The sequence below is a fragment of the Tursiops truncatus genome, chromosome 10, assembly GCF_011762595.2.
Source record: "Tursiops truncatus isolate mTurTru1 chromosome 10, mTurTru1.mat.Y, whole genome shotgun sequence".
NCBI lineage: Eukaryota > Metazoa > Chordata > Mammalia > Artiodactyla > Delphinidae > Tursiops > Tursiops truncatus.
The window spans coordinates 83,423,171-83,449,568 of NC_047043.1; the positions used below are offsets into that span (position 1 = coordinate 83,423,171).

The 26,398-nt window shown below is 44.5% G+C and overlaps 1 protein-coding gene across 9 annotated transcripts in view; it reads right to left on the reverse strand.

The window, feature by feature from the left end:
- Positions 1–26,398, reverse strand: part of FOXP1 (forkhead box P1) — a 501,131-nt gene that overhangs the window by 68,938 nt on the left and 405,795 nt on the right. For 8 of the 9 annotated variants that reach the window (XM_073787565.1, XM_033865275.2, XM_033865278.2 and 5 more), the window contains 4 exons: positions 26,020–26,157; positions 24,877–24,963; positions 19,297–19,450; positions 13,634–13,838 (listed from right to left, as the gene is read on the reverse strand). In XM_073787565.1, the coding sequence (XP_073643666.1) occupies positions 13,634–13,838; positions 19,297–19,450; positions 24,877–24,963; positions 26,020–26,157 (584 nt within the window). The remainder of the gene's footprint in view (positions 1–13,633; positions 13,839–19,296; positions 19,451–24,876; positions 24,964–26,019; positions 26,158–26,398) is intronic. The other variant, XM_033865277.2, reaches the window with a different exon arrangement.

Here is a 26,398-nt window from a genome sequence, read left to right on the forward strand (position 1 = left end):
CAATGGTAAGAACTTGAGGTTGGGGGCCATGATGACAGGTCATAAGTCTGGCAGTTACTCTCTTCACCATCCCCTCCAATCTGGCTCCACCTCCCTTTTCAGATTCACTGGGCAAAACATGCAATCTTGATTCTCAGAAGCCTGTGGCACAGCAAGACAACGGAGCAGAGAAGGAGAGGGGGAGTACCTGTGGGCTGGTCGGTGTGTTCTGATCCATCACCAACACAGAGCGGGTGATGACAAAGGCCGAATGCCTGTTTGCAATGGTGACAAGTGAAGGGATACATAAAGGAAAAGGACAAGAAGAGGCAGAGGTCCAGCTTTTGTTTCTGACACCCATAAGGGCGATCGCTATGCTGAGGTTGTCAGTGAGAGTTTCCCACTGGCAGCATTAACACTGGGATCTTGTTAAGAAAACAGAATGCTTTCCAAAGAGGGGCTGTGAGCAACTGTGTCAATACAGACATAGGGACCACTAATCCAAAAGATATTAACACCATTAGGCAGGCATGCGCATTATGTCCATGCGAGTGTTTGCACTGGTGAGTCACAAGGTCTGTGTGGAACCCTGTCCATATGTTAGAGGAAACAACAAGACCCGGAAAACCAAAGAGCATAAATGAAAGTTCCAACACTAATTCTTCTCATTTAAGCCCTGCCCCTGACACTCTGTGGAAGTCAGCACAAGCATACTCCAGAACCAGAAGAATCACGTAACAGAAGCGTGAGGGCCAGATCAGGAAGCAGGAGGTGAAGGGACGAGGGACTTAGAGAAATAAAGTGGCTCAAAACCATTAGGCACTTGCATTTATGTTTCCTAAGAATTACTTCCTACTTTATGTCATTCCTTTTATGTCTCAGCAGTACAAGATGCTTCATTCATGGTCACTGGATTAAACTCTTCTCTGCCTTTGATTCAGCATTTTTGTTTGTTTGTTTTGGTTACTGGGGGGCTTTTTCTGGCCATGCCACATGGCACGTGTGATCTTAGGTCCCTGACCAGGGGTCGAACCCGCACCACCTGCAGTGGAAGCGCGGAGTCTTAACCACTGGACCGCCAGGGAAGTCCCGCCGCATGTTTTACGAAACACCTACTTTGTGCTTAAGCGTCGTGTTGGGTTCCTAGATCAGAGTCTATAAACTGGAATGCGTAAGAAGATCCGTGGGAGGGCGCTGGGATAATATTACCACTTCTGTATGCATGTGTTAATATTAGAGCTTTTGTATGAATAGATACTTGTGTACCTACGTGTATACATTTCTCACCTTCTTACTCTTTAATTTTTATACTACAGGTACTATATTAAGCATGTATATAATTGATTAAAAGTATCTTTAGTAGGGGTGCATACTCAAAAGTTTTAATATTCACAGGGTGACTAATCAAACACATCTGGAGGTCATTGGTATAGACTGTGACTAAGTTCTCATCCTCTCCAGAAGAGTTCTGCCCAATTCCCCAGTTGAGGGGAAAGAGAGAGAATTGAACAGACGGCTGGAACATAAAATTCTGTAATATTTGATCTGGGCCTTTGAGTATCAATTGAAGCTCAATGCTAAAAGGAATAGGATGAGAAGAAGGCAGGTGACTAAAGCACAAAAAGCAATTTCATACATAAAAAAAAAAAAAAAAACTTAGAAAGAGCCAGAGTACTTACAAATGATTTAAAGGCCAACATCAGGAAATTTTAAAATGAATTTTGTTCCATGAAATAGTTCACATTGGGTCACAGTCTCAAGACCTGTTCTCTTTGAAATGTTGAGTCTTGGCACTGGACCCAGACTGTCCGAAAGACTAGTGAATAATAGTTATCAAGCTCCCTCCTCTGTCACTTTGAATCGGAGGAGGGGAAGAAGGCCATGGAGTCAGGACAGATGTTGGGAGGTCCTACAGCACTGGTTCTCAGAGTTCGGTCGCTGGGAACTTGTCAGGGATGCACATTCTTAGGCCTCACCCCAACTTACCGAGTCAGAAACAGTAAGACTAGGGTCCAGCAATCTGTCGTTTAGCCAGTCCTCCAGATGATTCTGATGCAAGCTAAAGACTGAGAATCAATGTAACCAGAAATCCACATTTCCCCTCCTGTTTGGAGCACATAAGTATCAATATCAACAAAGACTAACCAGGTACTTCTACAGCATCCGTGGCCAACGGGTAGCTACTACTATTAACGAGTTCCTGAGCCTTATTAAATTCCTAAATTCACTATGTTTTGAACACGCGGTCTCTGCAGTGAAATGCAGCACCAACCGCATGCCAGGCTGGCTGTGCTAGATGACCGGGATGTGGCAATCGACAAGGGACACGGAACCTTTCCTTCCTGGAGTCCACTGCATCCAAAAATCTCACCTGAGGCAAACGTGGGGGCTGTGTGGAAATGCAGACGTGACGATATTCCACCAGGGCTCGTGTTCAACAAACTATACACTCCATCACATTTTGCCTATCTTCGTATCACTGCATTATTTACACTGCGTTGGCAAGTGTCTGCCTCTGTGTTTGTCTCTCTAGACTGTGAGCTCCTTAAGGGAAAGACCTACGTTCGAGTCATCTTTTAATTCCCAGAATCTACAGAGTTATTAGTATGTAAATGCTCAATAAAGGCGGCTTGAATGAATAAATGACTTTAACAATAAACAAGAGTCATTAACATTTAATTAATTAAATCATCAATAATCATTTAATATCCACGGAGCACTGCCTGTGTGCCAGAGACTAAAATGTGTACGAACTCATTTCATCTATGAGGCCAGGCTTGGTAACAGACCCGTTTCACAGAGGGCGCACTGAGGCACACCAAGATTAAGTACGTGGAGTGGGCCGCCTGCCCTGGAATGCAGGCCATCTGGTTTGAGTCCACACTCCTAACCGCTGAACAACAAAGCCGCCCCCGCACTAATCGAGGTAAGAGCCATGATCTAGCAAAACATGCCTCAAGGTCCTCTGCTTCTGCTGTGCCCTCCGCCTGGAGAGCTCTTCCCTGACTTCTTCATGTCTGTTCAAGGGTCACTTCCTCAGAGAGGCTTTGCCAAACCCATTTATCCAAACAGTGACCTTAGCCCCGCTCTTCCTGCTTCACTTTTTTTTTTGTCTTCAGATCTTAATTCTATCTTTTTTTTTTTTTTTGGCGGTACGCGGGCCTCTCACTGTTGTGGCCTCTCCCGTCGCGGAGCACAGGCTCCGGACGCGCAGGCTCAGCGGTCATGGCTCACGGGCCCAGCCGCTCCACGGCACATGGGACCTTCCCGGACCGGGGCACGAACCCGTGTCCCCTGCATCGGCAGGCGGACTCTCAACCACTGCGCCACCAGGGAAGCCCCCATCTGTCTTTTTATGACGTGATTATTTGTTTGTTCTATTTCTCTTCCACTGCAACATCAGCTCCACGAGGTCAGACTCTGTCAAGCTCATGGTTCTATCCCTCGAAGCCTAGGACACCTGGGACGGGGTTAGTGAAGTTTTGCAGAATAAGCGGACCTGACTCAGTACTGTCTGGTGACTTCTGTCCTGCAAAGGCAGGCTTTTTTTTTTGTTGAACTCTGGACAACTTCCCCATTTATCCTTGTTAAGTTTCTCTTACTTCTGTCTGTACAATCCTCTAATTTATTCAAACACTACTGGATTATTCCAGCTCTTGGTGTCTTTTTTTTTTTTCTAATTAAAGTAAGCTGCCATTTATTTCTCACACTGATCTTTAACACGGAGACATCTTGTTCTCGTCGTAAATATGACTCATACGGAAAAATGTAAGTTGAATATAGGGGCTCATGTATACCAGAATGTTACCATCAATATTTCAGATATAAAAAAGGAGACACGAAGCCAGAGATGCCTGTCCAAGTTGAAGGTCTATAAGTAATCATTTCAGTGGAGTTTTTTAGCCTTTTGGATGTATAACCTGAAATTCCACCAGATGACTAAAATAGCCCCTCTTGAAAGCAAATACCACATCATTTACACACACACTTTAGGTTTCTCTTTCCTTTTGCCATAATACACCTTCAAACTCAACATTCACAGCCAGGATGTAAAATACACACACAGAACAGATCCTTCAAAGACAGACCTCAACATATTTTTTTTAAAAAAGGAAAAAAAGAAAGAAAGAGAAAGAGAAAAAGAAAGGGAAAGGAAAGGAAGATCAACTTGCCATTTGACTGATTTCCCTGAAGACTATAAAAGGAATTGAAATCTGAAGGTCATAAAAGTGTGCCCATTTGTTTAGGGAAGTCTTACAGGTAGTACAAATACATCAGCTACAGTTGCTATGGGGTCTGTTTGTTTACCAAACGAGAATCCAAGTAGTTACACAAAAGCAGAACAACATTTGGGGATATAAATGGAGAAGGCTTTGCCTTCTGGTAAAATTTCCAAAGTGCCTTTTAAAATGTTCCTGTTTTTCACCTTCTTCACTGGGAAATCTGTTTTCTAGATTCTCCCTTTTCAGTTCTAGCCCTCCAAGGAATGCCTTACTCTCAGATTTCTAAGGCTGGTAATGATTTGCTTTTCCTTTTCCCTTTCTCTTTTTTAAGATGTAAAGACTAAAACCACTAGCCCAGCCACCCAAACTGTACAATGAAAGTAAGTTCTCACAATACAAAAAAAAGAGAGAGAGAGAGAGAGAGAGAGAGAAAAGAAACAGAAACTGCAGAGTTTATAGACGAATTCTAGGACAGGCACGTCATACTTAAATTGAGTTAATTCACGAACAACCACCCAGAAAGGTGTGTGTGTATGTGTAAATGACTTTCTATGAACCAGGTATGTTTCACGGACCTGAATTATACCTGCTGGGTTAACCATTGGCTTCTAAAAAAATAAAAGGAGGGGGGGTTACGTGGGAAGGAAACCAGCAAGACTGTTCTGCAATTTCTTAGTTGAGCGTGTGTGTGCACGTGTGCGCGCGCGTGTACGCGATAACTCAGACCTGCCATTAAGCAAACTGCACCACAGAGGCCGCTGGGAGTGGAGGGCTTCTCTTCACGCTACACTGACCATGGTACCCACCAGGCACAGCCCCGGCGCCTTTCTGTGAATGGGACACGCTGCCATATGGACGAAGACACTGAACAAGCTGTACAAGTCCTGGCGACATGTGCCCAGGGGACTGTCCCGTAGTCACACCACCTGGGCTGTGGCAATTGTGCTCTGTCTGTGCAGAGGCACGGAGGAGCCCAGCAGGATGTTATTTCTGAGTACACACAAAAAGGAAAATTACAGTTAGGAGAATTCTCTGGCTAGCGTATCTGTTGCTCAATTCCCGAAATAGTTTCCCAGAGGAACGGTTATCTGCTTTATTCACACAGGCAGAAATGACAAGCTGGAACACATATTAACAATTTCCCTTTGTGAGCTTCCACTATTGTTTTAATGAGGAGAATATGCTTTGTAATATACTTGGGCCTTGACGGATCACAAAGCGGGGTGGAAGAAAGAAAGTGAGGACGGCCGTGCACGTGTGGCCACTCACTTGTATCACCCGAGCGAGCAGGTCTGCACAGTGGTGCCTCCCTTGGAAAGGGCCGCAGAGCCAGGCTGCCAGGTGGCCCTGGTGCAAAATGGCATCTTGGTAAATCTTGAAAAAAAGGACGTGCCTTCCATTTCAGCCTCTTGGATAGGTTCCTCCTCACCGGGCCCCATCGCTGGCTGAAAAACACGGGACTCCTAGCTGTCACTGAAGCGAGAAGGCCACTAGGAGTTTTCCAAGTCACACAGCGTTCCGTTGATCCTTGGCCTCCCTTCCCACTTTTGGATGGATCCACAGCCACCAGAGAAAATTTTCTATCCAGTTGGTCCAAGGGGTAAAGTGTACATTTCAACCAGACTCTCTTACAGGTAAAAGGGCAAAAGCCAGTACAACAGGCTATGCCATCAGAGCTCCCCAAAGACGGGTCCTCACCGTTCTTCTGTCGTGTGCTTTCCTTTCCACCCTTGGTATGGAATAAACGTTAAGAAAGCTAACGTACATTAGGTGTTTCCACACAAGCGCGAGCACCTATGGAATACCTGGGTGCCAACCAAGGGAGAGGGTGGAAAAAACCCTATCGGCAAGAGCAACTCATCAGAAAAGAATGACTAACCTCCATGATGAAAGAAAATGGGGGTTCAAAGCTGATTTTTCATGAGAAATCTGGGACATTGGACATGAAATGGCCCATGGTTGAGATTCATATTAGGCAGTATCCCAAGGGAGGAAAAAAATGAAAATCAACCGAATTTAAGAGAAACTTGTAAAACAAATGTGACTCTCCAGACCCATGATGTCATTTTATTGGAAAGTATTTATCATTTAAACACAATAAATAGAAAAAGATTTATAGGGTCTAATGATGCTGTGCTATGGTAAAAGGCATTTTATTGAGATAAGACATAACAGCTGTTTGAAAATAACGGTTGGGTTTCTCTTTTCATCACCCCATGAAGGGAACAGTCAAGAAAATCCATAAATTGATCCCCCAGGATGTGGCAGTATTTTCAAGGTGTCCTCCCTTTGCCCTCCCTGAATGTGTGGAATGACGGGAGGTGACACGGCACCATGGCACACCACCCTAAGAGAAGCTTTCCTTCTACTTCTAAAACCCAGAAGCAACTGGTTTCAAGCAGAAAGAGGAAACTGATCACAGCTCTTCTAAACGCGATGATCGCCACACACCCAGTAGCTCTTTGGGGCATGAAATGTTGATATGTCCCCAGGAGCGTCTTTCCGACATAAGCAGGCACAGTTTTGTCCTAAACAGGTGACTTCCCTTGCAGATACACGTGGGACAGCCGACGCTGCCAAGGGTCTGCTTTGGGGCAGAAAGCAGCACCTGAGTGTAGGCCTCTGCTATTGGCTGCACCCTTGTCTCTTTCTTGTCCCTACAACACCTGACAGGACATGCCCCGCCTGCTTTCTATATTCTCCACTTCTCATCACCTGTGTGCAGCGCCCTGCCTTCCCTCTTCGCGAAAAGATGCGGCGGGGGAGAAGAACGGGCCGCAGAGAAACGCGTGGGGCTTCTCCCTAATTATGGCCCAACCTTGGAAGGTTACGGTCTGGTTCTGATCCCCAAGCTCTGTCCCCTGGAGGCTGTAACCCAGAGTCTGGGGTGGAGTCCAGGTGGTTCTGATGAGCAGAGTGGTTCCCATCTGGGAACCAGCAGAACGTGGCAGCCACTGCAAGGACTTTAGGCTCAGGGGCACCCTGGTTCCAGTCCCTGCCTGGTCCCTAACTAGCTGGTTGGCTCATGCAAGTTATAAATTTCCTCTGGGCCCAACACTACCTGTACAAAGAGAACAGGATCCCACAGGGTTGTCGTGAGGATACAATGGGAAAATCACTATTAACGCTTCTGTCAAGTCCTTTATGCATTGCGGCTGGCACAAAGTAACAGTTCAATAAAAGTTAGCTGCCTGATCATCACCATCATATGCCAGCTTCTGATTCCTTCCAGCAGTAGCAGTACCTGTACCCTGCTGGCTCACACCGGAATGGCAAACCACTGGTTCTGTGGACTGAACGTGTCTGGGAGCATCATCAAAATGTGGGGGGAAAACTCTGTTCTTTCCAGCAGCGCCCACACCCAGGTCAACTGAGCATGCTAACCTGCAGTGCTTCTCAAGCTTGAATGGGCACGTCAAGGCCCCGGGGACTGGGTTAAAATGCAGACCCTGATTCAGAAGATCCAAGGTGGGGCCTGAGAGTCTGCATTTCTAACAAGCCCCCACGTGGTGCTGAAGTTGCTGATCTACAGGCTTCGAGGAGCAAGAATCTAGGGTAGGCACGACAAACAGAAAATCCCCGCAGCCCATCTCAGACCAATGGAATCTTCACAGGAGAGGCCTAGGAGGCAGTTATGTTTTAACAAATACCTGTGACATTATCATCAGGCAATCTGGGAAACACTGGTCTGATGGTTAACGCTGGAGTCGGCCAGCTTTTTCTGTAAATGGCCAGATGGTAAATGTTTTACTCTTGGTGGGCTATATGCTTTCTGCTGTGACTACTCAAGCCAGCCATTGTTTTTTTTTTTTAAAAACATCTTTATTGGGGTATAATTGCTTTACGATGGTGTGCAAGCCAGCCATTGTAGTGTGAAAGCAGCCATAGACTTTGTGTAAATGAATAAGCCTCACTGTGTTCCAATAAAACTTTATTTACAAAATAAGAAGTGGGCCGGTAGGCCATAATTTGCTGACCTGTGTAATAGATCAAACGCCTCAAACTATATGGGCAAGAAGTAGCAGTGAGAATTCTGAGGACAATTTGGGACAACGTGACTGCAGGTTCTCCAAAAGAATCTAACAGGGAGGGAAGATTTGGGGTCGCTAGTTTGCTCCAGTGCTTCGAATCAAAAGAAATACAAAAGAAATGATCTGATTTTCAAACTACAAAAAAAAAAAAAAAAAAAAAAAGGTTGAAATGAGGAAGACCTATTCAGAGTCACAGGACCTAGAGCTTACTACTTAAATTTCTGGCTCCACAGGCCCTAAATATGAATATGAAAATATGCAAAAGCTAAATGCTTGTGTAACCAGAAGAGTTCTGAAACCAAGCTTCTAGAATGTTAGTGAGGAAACCAAGAGCACCAATATTTATTCATCAACAGAGGATTTAGTTAAAAAAAAAAAAAAGAAAAGAAAGAAAGGGAAACGAAACACCAAGCATGTCCACGACTCAGAGTCCCTTGCCTTTTGAAAACAGAAGGGCTGGTCAACACAAATGTTATTGTTATATAGTCAAATCCACGGCAATATGTCAAGAGGCCACAAATCAAAAACAGAGACTGTGAATCAAGTGAAACTGTCTGAAAGTCCACGAGCCAAGCAAAAACCTTCAGGGGTTATTTGAAGGCAGCTGCCAGCTGGGAAGTGTGGAAATCGCAAGCAATTGGAATACACAGGGCTGTGTCAACAGATGAGAAGGAAAAGGAAGGTAACTTGCGGGGACAGAAGGCAGGTTAGGCCTCAGAGAGAGAGAGAGAGAGAGAGAGAGAGAGAGAGAGAGAGAGAGAGAGAGAGAGGTGCCCTACGTGGGTCACCTGATTCTGAGAATATGACAGCCTCAAAGCAAGAAGAGGCCGCACAACCTGGGACCTCTCCAGAGTTTAAAGAACCCTTTCACCAAATGCTTAAGGAAAACCTTGGAACAAATATTTAGAAGAGCTATGCATCTGAGACACATTCAAGTTATAAAACATCTACTAATGGTGGTTGAACTAAAAGCAAAAAGCTGGGGAGGATCAGAAAAAAGGCCTACCTCTGACATGGACTACAGAAGGACAGCTGAAACAGAATAGAGACCAGATGATGTGTTCAATGAGGAAACGCAAGATTTATAAGGCAGGAAGGAAAGTCAGGATACACTGAAAGGAGGGAGAGGCTTGTTTTGCATCTGCCTGTGTGCAAATCCTGCATGGGGTCCATTTTTGTTCTTTATGTGCCATTTCAGACCGTAAATGATTTACATTCTGCAAATCCTCTCCACCCACCCTCCCTTCGCGAGACGCCTAGGAACTATCTGTATCCACCTTAACAGAGGGAACTCTAGGATTTTAAGTCAATACACGTGTTGTTGAATTGAATTTTCAAAATTTCTTTTAGGAGCACTGATTTTAGTTTGTCATAAGTAAGTGTTCACTTCTATACTGAACGGAATCTCTAAGTGCTGTTTTATGAAGTAAAAGAGAGACTTGAATTTCAATCTCGGCTATGCCACTAACGAGTTCTGTGACCCCAGGTCACTTATTTAAATCTTGATGGTTCAACTTCCTCACCTGTAAAATGGGTATAATAAACCCTGCTGTTTCCCAGCAGTCACGTGGCTAAAATGAGACATCCCTCCAAAGGTAAGAGTTTAGCCAGCTGCTTGGCACAGAGAAAAAAATGGATTAAATGAGAGTTCCCTGCCCTTTCCCTAGTGCACCATGATATAATGTGATAGAATTTTAATTCAGGCAATTACTTAAGTAGTAATTGCTATTTGTATTTACATAGCTGCTTTGATCCTAGAAGCTCAAAGGGCTTTACTAAATTTAGCATTTTAATAAATGTTTCATTTGCACGCCGTTGATTTTGTTTACCCACACCAAAACTTGGAATTTCCTAAAGCGAGATAGTCAGACGAGTTACGGAAACGAGATAGTTATCTTCGTGTTTACAGGTATCCCGGGGGTCGGAGTTTTGTCTATTTACCAAAGAAGTCATGACGCCCTGGTCCTGTGGAATTAAATGACAGTAAGAGGTATGAATGTGCCTGCTTCCCTCTGTAGCTCTCTTTAGCTCCTGCCTTTTGAACTTCATTCCCACCACGCTTCTCTCAGGCCCTGACAACAGAGGTAGGTTTATCGCGCCAACGAATATATACATACTACAGGTATATATAATATATACACATATAATATATACATAAAATCAGCACAATAAACATTCATTAAATTCTCAGGAGGAAATCAAAGCACGAAGCATGGCGCCAGTGCCGAATTCTAACGACGCGGAAGGTCCGTGATTGCACAGGGACAGGATCTTAACAAGCCTTGATGTGAGCGTTGGCAACTGCCTCGCAAATCACATGGGCCGCTCCTCCCCTGACGGTGCTGAATATTGATACATGTCTCTACCCTGCGCAACGGGGAAGTGGGTTTCTACTGGCAATCTTTACCAAAGTGTGTTTTTTTTTTTTTTCCCTTCTCTACACTCAAGGGTTTACCCTGAATGATTTAATTATAATTTTCCTTGTGTAAGACAAATTAAAGAGGAGAGTAGGAGTGTCGGGCCAAGCACATGATTTATCTCCTGAACAGATTGCAGCTCACCAAACCCCAGAGCTGCTGCTGCGGCGGCGGCTCATGGGAGCCCGGAGGATGCAAGGGGGCGGGGGAGGTCTTCCACATGGCATGGAAACACGCGGCCCAGTCGTGATCGGGAGACGACTCGCAACTTGAGAAACACACCAAAACTCTCACGATATCACCGTGGCCGGATGAATTTTTACACAGAGCACTCCGCAAGTCCTTTCAGAAAGAATCCTTAAAGCTGGTAACCTACGCTACAGGTCCAGGAGCACCGGGGGCGGGATGTGGTGGGGAATATCACGTAGAAATCAAGGGAGAGCTTCGAAAGAGATCCATTTCACAAATGCCCTTGGTGAGTAAGGGATGAAACTTCTCCAAGGGACTCCTGAGACAAATGACAACTCACTGTGTAAGTGAGAACATATTTCGATAGTGACAGCTTTTTTTTTTTTTTTTTAACCATCTTCCTCTATTTCAACAGTAATATCACACGAGATTTTAAAATAAACCCTCAGAGGGTAAAAACACTCATTATAAGTCCTTATATACAAAGCTGGCTAACCAATAATTGAATTTCTAGTGATCAATTTTTTAAGTTGGTTAAGTTTCTGACATATCTTTAACCTAAGGTACTCATTTGCCAAATCTGCTACGTTCGGTTAAAATGTGCTGACTAGAATCTGTTTTAACCCAGCCATGCCTAGGAACCTCCCAGGTAATAGAACCTGAGAGGTCCAAGAGGTTAAGCACGTAGCATATAATTTCATAGTTGCTTCTTCTTTGCATGAACAGTTGGAAAAGTCAGCCTGTTTTTATATCCAGACTAAGGTTCACAGTGGAATCTAAATACTTTTCTGATCCTTATTCGAATGCTGGCAGGTAGTATAAATGAAGATTAAGCCCAACTTTTGTGCAGACACATAAGGACCATAAAACGAGAAATCCAACAAACTGATTCTCCTAGAATTAGACTGCCTCTGAGATCCATTTACTTTCGAATGCACCTTAAGACATGAAAAGGGCTATTCTTCTCCTATTCGCCTCCCTGCTAATCTACTACCTGACTCCAGATACATAACCTTTTAGAATGAAACTGAGCATGGTGCATCTAAACAGGGAGAGCTTTCTGTGTCACAGGAAATCTGTGCAGGCTCCACAATGGCTGACAAGGTTACAACAAATACCTTAAGTGCATCAGTTGGCATTTTTCAGCGAATGGCCTCCTGCTCTGCCTATGGATAAAGATGTAATTCGATCCCTCTGCAGTCAACGAACAGCATCAACCTCAGGATACCAAAGGCAAGTCGAGCAAAGGACAACAGCCTAGAACCTTTTCTTCAAAAGCTATCTAAGGTCTAGTTTGTTTGTTTGTTTACTTACAAAGGCATTCTAAGAGATTATAAAGCGAGCGCTAAGACTGGTCTCCAGACATCTAAATCTATGCTCACTGGAAACAAAAGAAGCCACATTTGGTCCAATGGCTCCAAATGAATTCTTACCGCCCACCATTCTGTTTTTCAAGCTCTTCTAAACCAGTAAGTTATAAGCATCTTTTAGTCCTTCTGTGTCTGCCACAGAAACTCTAAAGTGATTTTAAAAAGACAGTTGCAAGTTTTGGCTAAAACATATATAATCTCATCTCTGGAAACCTCTCATGGTTTTTAGGGTGGAACGTGATACACACAAACATTCGTACACTGTTCTCTGTGTTTACTAAGCTCTAAATGGATAAAATGTTGCTGGTATAAAGATACACATCTAATTCAATCAGTGGGCTTCCTAAGGTTCAATATTTCAAGAAATACATGAAATTATACGTGTAACTGCTTAAGTGAAAAATAAAATTCAAAATTCTTTCACTGGGTCACTTTTATTAAAACAACCAAAATAATCTGGTTTTCCTGATGGAAGTGACCCTTACTATCACCTATTACTTTTGAGGTTTCTTTCCTCCTGTGGGTGGACACTCAGCCTATGAAATACACAGGAAACAGTTTAAAAACAGTAAACTGAAAAAAAAAGGTTTTATATATACTTTCTACTTTGGAAAAGCACTGAACAGTGGAATTAATAGTTCTGCGTGCTAAGGTAGACTAACATGGATTCACAGCTTCCTTTCCTTAGAGCTGTCTTCTCACATGATATGTCTGGGACCTCCCAGTCAACCTCAGCTTCAAGTAACATCCAAGGGAAGCTCCGGGCAATTAAAAAATATAAAGTCTTAACTTCCAAACAGGAAGACAGAAATTGAGTCAATGCTACCATATGTCCCATGAGCAGGAGAAAGTGGCTGTGTATGCTTGTGTATGTATACACGTGGACCCCTTCCATCTCTCCATCCCTCAAACCTTCACTGACGGTTTCCAAAAAAAAAAAAAAGGTCAAGTACCTTGGGGACACGATGATGAAAAAGATGGGCTCCCTGCCTTCAAGGAGGGCAGTGCCGAGTAGTGTGCGTTCTACCTTGTCTCAAACCATGATTCAACACAGCCTACAGCAGACAACGCTATTCCCTTCGAAGACGTTTAAAGCCAAGGAAATCAGCTCGTATGGAGCGGGCACTTGGCAGAAGGAGTAAGTCTGGAAGCGTGGAAATCCGACCCGTCCGATGAGAGACCAGAAGACTCTGCCTGAGTTCCTAAGCTCAGGTTCGATCTACATAAGTGCTAATTCCATGTTGAAAAGGTGACAAGAATCAGATGCTTCACACCCACACCACACCGAATACATTCTGAAGTAATTATATGCACACTCCAGTCACATGGATCCAATTAGAGATCCCCAAGATATGGCGAGGCCCGGCCACCCACCCCTCCGCGTCAGAGACAGCTTTGGACACGTCTCAGATGGGCGTTCCTACCTTTCCCTTTTGGGAGTGTGGACTGACAGCTGTCCGTTGGTAGAGGCATGTGGGTTCATTATTAAGGAGGTCTTGGAAGGTGCAGAGGAAGAGACGCATGTCGTGGTCAGATCCAAACTGCTGTGATTGTTGCCCGTGGTTTCTTCTGTCGTATGAGCACTTGTCACTTCTTTCCAGAGCTGCTGCAGTTCTGTTGGAATCATGCCTGAAACAAACAAATTGGATAATTAAATCAATTAACAGCTAATTCCGTCCTCTTCAAACAGTAATTAAATCAGAGAGTCAGTAAACAAAGCCTAGTGTTGGGGGGAGCGGGTTGGGTGCGCTCAGTTTTTTTTCCTTCCCTCTCAACTAAGGCAAATACGGTAGGAACGAACGTGTCCTCCCCCTGAAGTGCCCTCATCACACGTAAAAGACACCCGTGAAAAGGATTCAAAACACAGCTACTTCTTGCAAGGACTGTATGCCTCCATCCAAACTGTTGTTTCTAATCGCCGGGGCGGGGGGTGGGGGGGTGGGAAATGCAGATACATGTTACTGTAGTTTTAGACACAAAGAAGGGCTCAAAATAAATTTGTTCAACTATACTATTATGACAACACGAGCCACAAAATGAATAATTTTTGTGCTTAAGCCTTAAATGATGACAAATAGCTCTGTTATTAAATACAGTTTTTATTAATCACTTTTAGACATAAATTATGAATTCATATTGTCTTCCTGAAATGCTTTTCAACTTTTAACAGTCAAATTGATTATACTATGATTATTTCATTAACACACCTATCTTCCTCATTAATTTTGGTTTCTTGTACCACATGCTTAATTGATGGATGTGTCTATACCGAAAAACTGTATAACTTTTTATACAAGTAACACTATTATTACTGTCATTTCTTAGATCCATGCTAATGAACCATTGCAGAATGAAATGAAAACGTGAAAGAAACTTGGAGCAGTAAAGTTCTCTTGTTTTTAAGGGGGCCAGAATGGACATGGGTCTCAGGCAGTAAGTGTCAACTTGCTTTTTTTTTCCCCCAAGAAGAGATACAATCAGGATGCCAATCTCACTATTGTGGGCCTGCAGCCTTTATTCTGGGGGCATGCCTCTGCAGCTCAGGATTTCCAAATCCTACCTCCAGGCATAGTCTAGTGCGTACACACAGAGCAGAAAAATATTCTGAACGGCAACCGACAAAAACAACAACCTAGGAGGACAACCTGGAAGAGATCACAGCCCCTGGACAGCACAAGGCGATGCCGCGTTAGAACTGGACGTCTGGATCACAGTGCATTGTTTCAATCAACTGGAACCCAGCTATCCTAGAAAGCCTGCCATTTTCTCACTATACAGCAGTAACCGAAACAGGCATGTTTCTGACCAAACCTAAGGTACTGAATTTAAAAAGAAGGCTGTGCGCATTACATTCATTTGAAACACATAATAAAAAATGCCAAGGTCTAAATTTAATTTATTTTTGTCATTTAGGATACAATGGATAGATAATCATCTCAACGTGATCAGCCAAACATCTTTACTTTGCTAAACTGTTAAAGATTTTAATTATGCTAGCATTGGAGAGCACTGGTCTAATGAGGCGATGGACTCCAGAGAATCCGAGTGGTTAAGAACTGTGAAATGAGTCTGATAGGATTTTTTTATATTCACCGCGGATCGTTTGCATATCAAAGAGGAGTAAATTATTGCACAGCAGACCAATAACCTTCCCCGCCTTTCTGAGAGGAGCGTTAACAAAAACAGTTGGTCTCTCCTAACGGTTCTCCACGAAAATGTTCAAACGCCCGAGTCTCTGCAATTAATAAATATTACAAAGGAGGCTTCAAATGATACATTAAGTGGTCAGATATTCTTCGAACGCATCCTCGACAGCCAAGTCGGGTTTCTTCTTCCTTCGTAAGAATCAAATGCCAATTATATTTTGATGGATTTTGTCCCAAATGAGCGTTTAGTTATTAGGCATATTCAATTATGACTTGTCCCCTGAAATTAAACCTCGGAGGCAAATTAAACAAAGGGAAAGGTCACCACACAATCCCGTGTCCGGTTCTGCCGCATCTGGGCTATTATTTTCCAACACCTTGCGAGGTGACATGTGGGGTGTGTCTGTAGCTAACAGGCCACCGCTGATGTCTGCACACCAACAATTACCTGCGAAGATGGCTGACCCTCCGACCACTATTTATTCAACTGAAACAATAGTGAATAGGCTTGTCTGTGGACGGTAGCACAGTGATATAAAGCCACACAAGTCAACACCCAGTTTTATTTTCTGGGGAGTAAATACGCATGGAAAGAACAAGCCACCTATTTCTCAACTCAGACTAATTGATTTCTGGGTCAGGTGCATGGGAGGTCGGAAGAAGGAAGAACACACCACGGTTTCTAAGAACTGTGTAAACACTTTCCCCTCGACAGAAGCAGAACTTTGAAGGTGTTTCAAGAGTAAGCTGTTTATCCAGCAAATAAAGACAAAGAGAAATGCCCTGTTACACTTGTTATGCCCACCGAGTACATTAATGCTCCTCTCCTCTCCTTCTAGTCCAATAGGCTAGCAAATCAGTTCCCTCGCCCAGAAGGAGAAACGGTAAATAAAACAGGAACTCACTGACTGACAACGAGGCATCCTTCTGGGTCAAATTTCAATGTGATAATAACGGTGAAGAACATTGTCATCAGACTCACAGAAAGGCAGTCAAATTGGTCTCCTCCATCAATGTTACACCTTGTTAGTGATGTTAAACTGTTAGTTCAATGAATACTATCTACCAAACGATGCTGTTATTTGACAGCCGAGATCTCATGATAGAATTGTGACAGATCAAAGGTAAGCTAGTCACTCATCAGACTACATGGACATCAAATGTCCAGAAAGCATGCATTTCTTCCCCAAAAATGGTAGATAGGAATAACAGTACCAAGTTAAACAAATCCATTAACAGGTACATCAGCAGGCATGTAATTTTCTCCCAGCTATAGTTTACATTTTAAAGAATTACAAAGTCAGAATGATACTAAAAGTCTATTTCTTTATGGGATTACTGGTGCTGAGGAAGATGAGATGATTAAAGACACCAAGGGAAAAACAGACACACGCTAATAATGTAAAACAGAGAGAAGGCCCTACAACAGCCCTAAAAACATCCAAAGAAAAGTCCTTCCGTTTCATAACCTAAAACCTCCGGGTGTGTGTGTGGGGGGGGGGGGGAGGCGGGGGGGGGGGGAGGCGGGGCGGGGAAGAGGCTTCAAGATATTACTCTCTGTTTCTTCATATACTTTGATATTTACATGTATATTTAAGGCAACTTAGCCAAGACCGTACAGGTACGTAAAAGAACCTTGATGATTATATCCTGAAGTGGGGCATTAACAGCATTTTTAACACATAAACCCTGTGCCTTGCTACATTTCTTTTTCCAGGACAACTGGCCCCTTCATTATAAAGGAAAATGCAGACACAGGTTTAAAAAATGTATGTTGCGGGGACAGTTGACAGATTACCGTTCACGGAACTCAATTTTACAACCCCAGGTATCACTGGCTCCAAGACAGAGCTGATCAACCTTTTTTGTCCTTGTACCTCCAGAGCCAGGTGACCACGTTCAAGCAAGCAGAAAGTTGATTTAAACCTCATAATGACATCAGTTTTAAGCCATCATCTCTCTGATAAAAAAAAAAAAAAACCTGTGTTGTAGTCCAACATGACTGAATTCTCCAGCCACTCTGGGCAAGGGGTTAGAGGAGACAAAACCAACCTCCTGATTCCAAGAGAGATGGCAATGACGCTGGTGGTTCACTTCACTGGGAGAAATATCTATATTTGCGTTTATGCATCCCGGGCGCACACAAAGGCACCACCTTAGACTGTAAATATGCGTCGTCTTAATGTCACGGGGGCTAAGAGTTAGAGCAGACTGCTAAGCGTATCAATCAATGCCATGACTAGTAAATTACCAACCGGTGTCTCTGATATGTTACTGCAGAGATTACACTTCATGCATCACCACATTCATTTCTTTCACATTACACATGAGCTTGTCTTGTCACTGCCCAATTGCCCTCTTTTGGACAGCTTACTGATGTACTATAACAATGAACCTTGGTGCACAAACTTAATAGTATAGGAGCAGTGGGAAAAGATGAGAGAGGTGGACGCCGAGTCCAGTGGGTGTGTCAGCCCAGCCGGTGATGTTGCCAACAATAAACCCAAAGGTGTAATTAATGCACGTTGTAACACTTCGCAAGCACAAAAATGCATTAGCCCGTGTGTGCTCCCCCACCCCCACCCCATCCGGCACTGCTCAGTTACCAAATCTTCTATTTTGACAGCAACGGAGATGCTGATTATATATGGCGCGGATGAGCAGTAATGGCAGAAGGGGGAGGGGAGGCAAGAGGGAAGTTAAAGGAGGAAAAAGCCCTGGTCTCAACACTAAAAACATAAACAAAACCCAAAGAACCCCAGGAGGGACAGAAGTCGGGTGTGGTTGACTCAGTTCGAGAATCAAGATTCCACGCACACAAGCCTCACCGGCTCCGCTTGACACCAAAAGTTACTGAACACGTGGCCACGCCTTCAGCACCATGAGGGGAGAAAGACGTTCCATATTCTGAACCTTTTCATAATGAAACTGGATCCAAGATACCAAAGGCTTTAGCTACCAGCCTTGAAGGCACATATACACATACATCCGAGTCTATCGTGGGCCTTGAGGAGGTAAATGAAATCTACCACACCCCATACGGGATGGAGGAATTGTATTTCAAAACACGGCATGACTCTTCTTTCCTTCCTGCCTTTCCTTCTTGCTGGTTCTGAATAATCCATTTGTGTATCACATTACACACATGAAAGTTAGAGTTGCTTAAACCCAGAGGACGTCCTATAAACAGCTAGAGTACTCATTTCTTTCTGACGTCCAACACCCATTGGAAGAACACGTCAGTGGCTCTTCCAAAGAAATGTTTAAATCCATGAAATCTTGTTTCCTTTTCAAAGGGCTCCAGTTTTCGAAAGAGAGCTGGAGATGGACAGGCTGCCTGTTCTGACGGGTACAGAACCAACTGGCTCAAACACCAACAGTCAGGTGAATACAAAAAGAAAGAAAAGGGAGAACCCAACAGAAAACAACCTTGGCTTTTGTAACAGCAAGAGATGAATCATCACCGTTTACAGAAAAAGAAACCTGAGTTTCTCCTTAGATATTAAAAAGTGGCATTTCTAAAGCATTACTACGATTTAACACAGAGCAAGTTACAGGATGTACAACACATCTTAAAATGACTAACAGAAGCCTTCAAGAAAATGCATCTGTGATTCCAAACTGAAAACGCGAGAAGATCTGATTAAAATGCTCCCTCAGTCACAGCGGCACTGCCTTCTCTTACTCTAAGAACGTGCAGCATTCTGATCCTGTAAGCCTCCTGATCACCCTAGGTCCTCCTTTTGGCACCGACGAGCGCTCTGGCTCCTGGAAACGTCCATCACTGTTACCTGATCCGGCTTTGCCTCTGAGTGTGCATCGGCGTGTTTTAAACGGACAATCTCCTTCACGATGAGCTGGAAGAAGACGACCCCACCCCCTCCCCCGCCCCAGAGTCTCGAGAGAGAGCAGCGCCTTCTGTAACCATCATCGACGCTTACCTTGAGCAAGGGGTTGGAGGGGAAGGGCAGGCTGCCCCGGCTGGATTGTTAGAAGGCCTTGGCGCTGCAAAGACAGAAGGTGTTGCTGCTGTAGCTGCTGCATCTGTAAAAGTTGCTGCTGGAAAGCCAACTGCTGGGTAGCCACCTGCTGTTGCTGGAAGAAATCAGGAAGGAAAAAAAAAAAAAAATGAGATGGCCACTGCTGGGGGAAGGTGAAACGTATGGACATTTCCAAACACACTGTCACCAGCCGGGACTGAGAGCGCTCACTAAAGTTTCGCGGAGGGCTCGGGGTCAAGGCTGCTTTCAAAGGGACAGAACACATCACCTCTGAGGAGAAGCGAGGGGCTGGGTGTGGGCCCTTTCTGCTGCCGGCTCCCATAGGAAAATAATGTGACAATCAAGGCAGCTTTTCCTATGGTTTGAAAGGCCTGAGTTCTTCTAGCCAAGATGTAGACTTCTAGACTCTGAAATTTCTAAGTAGACACAGGAGCAGCAGGCAGGCTATATACCTACCACTCCAGGTCTGGAGGGATTTGAACCCTGAACCTCCGAGGTGTGAAGGGACAAGTTGCCTCCATCCCGCCTGCACGGGGAGAAGCTTTTAACTACTCTGTTTATCACTTCTGACATAAATAAATGAGAAAAAATCAGACCTTTGAAGAAGAAAAACTTCATCTAATATTGTTAATTAGCCATGACAAACGATGAAATAACATTGTAAATCTTTCATAGAAACAGCCACTAGATTTTAATTACACACATTCATAATTTAGCAAACAACATCGTACTCGGCTGTGAGTGTTTAATATGAAGGACACTTTAAGCTTCAGATGCCTTCGCTTGGCTTGAGTTTCAGAAACCCCGAGGTCTGCCTCCCCGCCCGCTTTGTTCTTGCAAAGAAGGGGCTTTGCGAAATGATAAATATCTTTCTGTTGATCGGACAATGACAGGAGGAAAACTTTTGTTGTGTAAAACATCAATACATCATTCCTGTGTTTAGCAGGTCTCGCTCCAGCCAAAAAAATTAATGTAGGTTTCCTCAGTAATTATCTGAGTGATAGAAAGATAATACAGTGCAGTATTACAATAAATAGAAGGAAATTATCTAATATCCTTAATCTGCTAGGAATCAAATCGAGGTGGAGGTCTTAGCCACATTATGGCTAACAATTACGAAAGGGAAATTAACCCTTCTTTGGGAAGGGAGTTCTGGAGCCAGGAAAAAAAAAAAAAAAAAAGAAAAGAAAGAAAAAGGTTCTTTAAGAAAAGAACAAGATACGTTCTCCTAATTCTGAGTATTATTCAAAACATCAGACACGTTCACAACCAAGAGGACAATACAACTCTTTCACAGAGCTTCTCATAACTACACTTTACAAACAACTGCATTCACTTAACCTAACACATGACCTTGATCTGATACATCCATAAAATGGTATATGTATCAAGACCTTCTGATGTAAAGTTCAAAGGAGGAGAAAAATGGTGGTTTCCTTTTGGGCTCCATGTAGTTTATTTTACAGTAAAAACCATCATTCTCATATTAGCAAGCAATTTCAGACTTACTACCATGCCACTGAGAAAGTTAATTGCGCTTCACTCCAAAAAACAAATTCTCTACCACTGACAACAAAAATTTAAGTAAATTTAAATGAAAAGCCAGTGTTTTCATTTGAAGAACAGCATGCATAAAATGACCCAATTGTTTTCACCCCTTCCCAAGTTCTCACACGGTAATGTAAGAGCCAATGATAGTTATATTCACGTCCAAATGATTTTTTCACTTCTTCAACAGATACTAATTCACGACGTTTAAAAAAACGGGTGAGGGAAGGAAGAGAAGAAAAATAACATTGATACAACAAAAGATCAGGGAGTTAGCTCTTGTTGAAGTAGAAAATCATGGGGCAGGGAGGGTGCTGGACTTTGGGGAGAGTGTTTCCCATCTTACTGTAAATGAAATGTTTAGAAATTGTGTATTTATATAAAATGACTGATGGCTGTTCTGTTGTCTCTGTGGCCATCCCTAGGAAAAGCTCATGAGAGCTGTCCGCGTTTGAAAAGTCAGGATATAAAAGTATACAAGGCCCATTGTCCAAAGAAAGAATTTAAAAGCAACACTGGTTGCCAAACTGTGCTCCCCACCCAGTTACCAAACACAGGATACGAGCCCGTTTGTTTACTTCTCACAATTGAATGCATACAAAAAAGGTCTCCGTGCAGTCCCCTGGACAGGTCAGTAGTCGGTGTTAAAATGCTAAAATGCCCTGATAAACCTTGCATTTCGAATCCCCTCCCTGGCGCTGCAGTCAAAGGTCTGTTTTCCTTTCTTCGCTCCTACCTACTGCCTAACATAAACTGTCATAACTGCCCAGGACAAACGGCCCTTTTAAAACAATCAACTTAGCCTACCTCACCCACACAGGATGGGATCTTTTTTTGTGGCTCGACTTAAAATCAATTCTGCCTTCTCTTTTCCACACCCGTCCCGTCCAAGAGTCATGAGCCGTCACCTAAATCCCAGCTGTACTGGGGCTACAGAGCACCCACCTCCCAAGGAAGGTCTTAGGTCTAAACTCAACGTGGGGCCTGACTTTCTCAAGGAAACATCTCAAGGCAACTTTAGGGAAAAAAAAAAAAAAAAGAGACTAAAGTACGTTGCTCTGGCCCAGGATCAAGTGACTTACTGCAGAGGCGATCAAAAGAGGGGAAAGGGCGGGGGAGAGGGAGGGCTGCCGATTCAAAAATTATGAGCCACTAATGACTGGGGATTCAGTAAATTAATATACTTGTTCCATCTGTCAACATCCGAGTTCAGACCTTGTTAAAATCCTAACCACCAGTCCACGTCATGAAATTGCTACCATGTGACTCTACTGCATGGTAGCACACAAGGCCCACCACCTGCATGGTAATTTCAGGAGGCTCCCCGCTTACCTTCGGGGAACAGGGCTCTCCTCATCATTGTTACAACAGGTCTCGGCCACATCCAGTGGCACTGTGAACACACCGCTAGAATCCAAGGAGACGTGCCCGCGCGTCTGGGTCTACCCACCCTTCAGGATGTGAAGGCAACGTCATCTCTGCCTTTCGAAAGGGATGGCAAAGGGTGACCACGACAAACGCAGTGTCCTGGAGCTGCCGAATGCTACTACAGTGTAACCACCTTCCCCTGGGTTCAGATACAAAGTATTCCCCCTTCTCCCGGCAACTCCCTTCCCAAATTCTGACACCACCATCGCCTTTGAGCGCCCGAGATGCCCCCTTTCTGACAGCAGCAATTTGGGAGAGTTAACTTTTATCCTTCCTTCTGCTGTGGAACTTTCGGCTTCATATTTCTTTATGTGCCCTCTGAGCTCATCTGAACTTTCATGTTCTCCCAGCATGCAGACGTGCATTCCAAACTATGTCTAACAGACCAAATAAGAGGTTAATAAGAAGTGGCAACAGAAAGGAAAAACACAATCCCCGGTAACTGATAAGAATGACAGTGCGGCCCTTTTTTGTTTGTCTTCAAATATAGAGTTAAAGATCTTTAAAAAACTAAATTTTGATGCCTTTGAAAAGAAAGAAGCACAAAATAACAACAGGGGGTTATTGCCTGTGAGCCACAGGGGAGAAACTCCATAATTCTTATTCTCCCTTTTGAAGGCTGTTAGAAATCTGATTCAAAAAAGCAACAGCAGAAGGGGAAACCTCTTGAGGCTGTAACCATTTCCTGTGATCATGCATAATGTGCTTCAAAAGTGGGTTTTTACCAATTCTGTTGATCAATTGCACCTCCTTCATATCCCTTCTTTTTTCTGCTGTGTTTACATCTGATGTGACTCAGTGACGAGCACTGTCTGAGACTGTGAAACAGGCCTGTCATGTTGATTTATGGGCGCATCAAACCACAACTTGTCCAAACTGAAGCTCGCAGTTCATTAATTAGAGAGTTGTGACTTTGAAGTCAGCTTTCAGACTGTGGTTTTTAACATTTGGCTTAATTTATATGCTCTTGAATGTGGATCTCTAAGGAAAAAACTGAAATTCCCTTCTTGTCTTTGAACTTCTTTTGACCGCACAATAATCATTTCTTTGTCCAGAGTGATGCCTGCAATCCCAGAGTCATTAACGCGCATTGAACTGCCACTGATGAGTAAGCCCTACTGAATTAGAAAAACAGCCAGCAAAACAAAGCTGAGAGCCTTCTGCACAGTGATATCTCACAATTACATGCCTTCCCTCCCTGTGCCATTTCCATTTTAATTACTGTTAGTCCTTTAGATTTACATTTTAGACACTTTTTAATCTGTTCCCTTTTTTATTATAGCAGCACCCGGTAGCGCGCCACCGTACTTAAGGTTGTGTCAGCAGTTTCATTAAAACGCCTCCTCCCCTTCACCCCCAAACTGCCCCTACTCTGCAGGGGTTTCCACCCAGGCTGCTAAACAGGACTCCAGGATGAAAACTTGGCAGGGCACGGAAAATGTACCCAATTTGTGCAGAGGGAGGAGACGGCAAAGTGAGAACGGCTGGCTCCTTCCCAGGATGTAAAACGAGCGCTTCCCGGCACCTGAGCTCAGCATCCGGGCTCCTGCGAGGGACAGGGGTGGGGTGGGGGGGGGTGGGGTCACCTGATGGGACTCCCTGTAAACTAACGCAAGTGGCTGCCTCCTCTGGGTCAGCACAGAAGCTGTTCAGCGGGATTCGGACCTGTTTATCAAACTCTGAATTCTCATTCCAAGGAGAACACTCAAATGGAAAGAATTTGAGTCCACCGTGAAAACACGAGGAGATAAGTGACAGCGGATAACTCTGGAATGGGCAGAAAGATGTCACGATAGTGCACACATGCCCAGAGATACTCCCCCATCTGACTGAGCCTCAGCCACATGGAACTGCGTAGAAGGTGGGACAGAAGCCCTCCCCGGGAAGGCCTTCCCTCTCATGGAGTGAATACTGTCACCTAACTGGGTGGTGGGCACGTGTGATCACTACGGGCACTTACAAAGGACCGTGTACGTAGAAGCCATTGCGATACGCGAGCTCTTCTCGGGAAAACACAAACAGTCCAAGCCTGCCTTTAGCAGTTACGACCCGTGCAACTTGCAGGAAGAGGTTCAACAGAGATCGGGGTGTTTCGAATCTCGCTCTGACTTTTGGGGTAAGAGATTCTCCTTCCAAAGGCAAAGGCCATCACCACCTACTCAAGCTCTCTGAGCTGGGAGGGGGGTGGGGAACCAAGTGTGCGACCAAGTATAATTTCCCTGAGTGCACCTCACCTCTCCCAGGTAGATCCTGGACCTCAGCGGTACCAGTTTGCAAAAGCAGCCCTAAAGTTTCTGCCACGATCCCTCTTCCCAGTGCCCACATGAGGTACACCTGGGGTGGTGTTATAAAATACGTGGCAGCCGGCAAATGGAACCCAGAAAACTCTGAAAGAAAACAGGACAATAACTCTCGGTCTGAAGGCTGAGAACCGATAGAGTCGGCTCAGTTGTGCAATCATTTAAGAGATGAATGACAGTTTAATCGCCACGAGAGAGTCCTCTGGGATCTGCGGTTTGAAAGTAAAATAGGTATTGTCGGTACCTCTTTAGGCTGTTTTCCAGCATGTTGTTGTAAAAGTTGAAGCTGCAACTGTTCCTGTTGTTTTTTATAAAACTCTTGAAGCTGCTGCTACAAAGGAAAGAGAGGACGGTAAGTAACAGAGGGTAGCGCCAAAGCCACTGTCCCTTTCGGCGCCATATACACGCTGCGGCTTGAAAAATGGCGCCCTTTTATCTGTAACGGCCTGACCTTTAGTCTGAAACCCGACAATAAATTTCAGCGCACGCTGACTCTTCTTGGCATTATTGTTTGAAAAGTAATCTCCAAAATGAACTGATGAGAAACATACCATTTTCTACACAAACTAATTAAAAGAAGGCAAGGGATGACCTTTGATTGTACAACAAAGCCAGAGCGCCCTTGCGGAGGGAGTCTGGTGCATCTCTACCGCAAATCGCGTCCATGCTTGCTAAGTGATAGGCTCGGGCGGTGTTGGGGACCTGTGTTCAGTGTCTACGTCAACTGCGTGGGGAGCATCCTCTGCTGTCCTGTCCCCACGGCCTCACCCCAGCAGCTCCCATCCCTATGGTCCCGAGTCTCCTCTATTTGGTTCAGGTGTCCATCAAGTCCGACGATGAGGCCCCCACGGCACAATGGCACCGGAAGTTCGCTTCAGCATCGGCAAACACGGAAGAGGTAAAATCAACTCTACACCTGACAATTAACCAACTCCAAGACGTTTCTTGATGTTTAAAAGAAAAATTCTGTAAGCTTCTGAGTGGAGATGGGGACTTCAAGAGCTGTCACATTTAAACCTACTCCTGACGTGCTCCCTGTTTTGCTTTGATTCACACCATTTAGAAGCCTCTGGCTTTCCAAATAAAAGAGCGCAAAGCCCCCTAAGCCTAAAAGATCTTATTTCTACCAAGTCCAATTACAGCCTTAATCTCAGTCCACTGGGTACTCTCCAGGCCCAAACCCTCGTGGCTTTGGCAGGGTCCCTCTCTTTCAGAGATGCTAATGCAACCGATCACCCAGGGACCGATGCTGCGTCCTGCCCCACCCTCCCTGCTCTGCTTACGCTTCTTCGACGGGCCAAGGAGCTGCTCAGGTGAGGGGAATCCTGAGAGGAGGGACGGGCCCCAAGGGGCCACGGGATGCTGGGGGAGGAGGAAGGACCATTACCTGCTGAAGCATGAGGGCCTGCTGCTGCTGGAGGAGAACCTGGAGCTGCTGAGGGCTCAGCACTTGTTGCTGGAGGATCTGCTGCATTTGCTGGGGAGTGATAACTTGAGGTGTCATCATAGCCACTGACACGGGAACCTAGAACGTTAACGAAGGATAAATAGGAAGCCAGGAAATTGCACGCCCGCAGCACTCAGCCTTCCGGGTCCAGGGACTGACCGGCATCAGCCTGCTTCCAGGACTGGCCAATTTCCCAAGTGCAGGGCATCTATCCAGAGGGGATGCAGCCACAAACCCTATTTAATCTATCAGGCACATTGATTTTAAATAAAGAAAAATAAAAGAAAACCCTGTAGCCGCTGACAAGGGCTCCCGATGG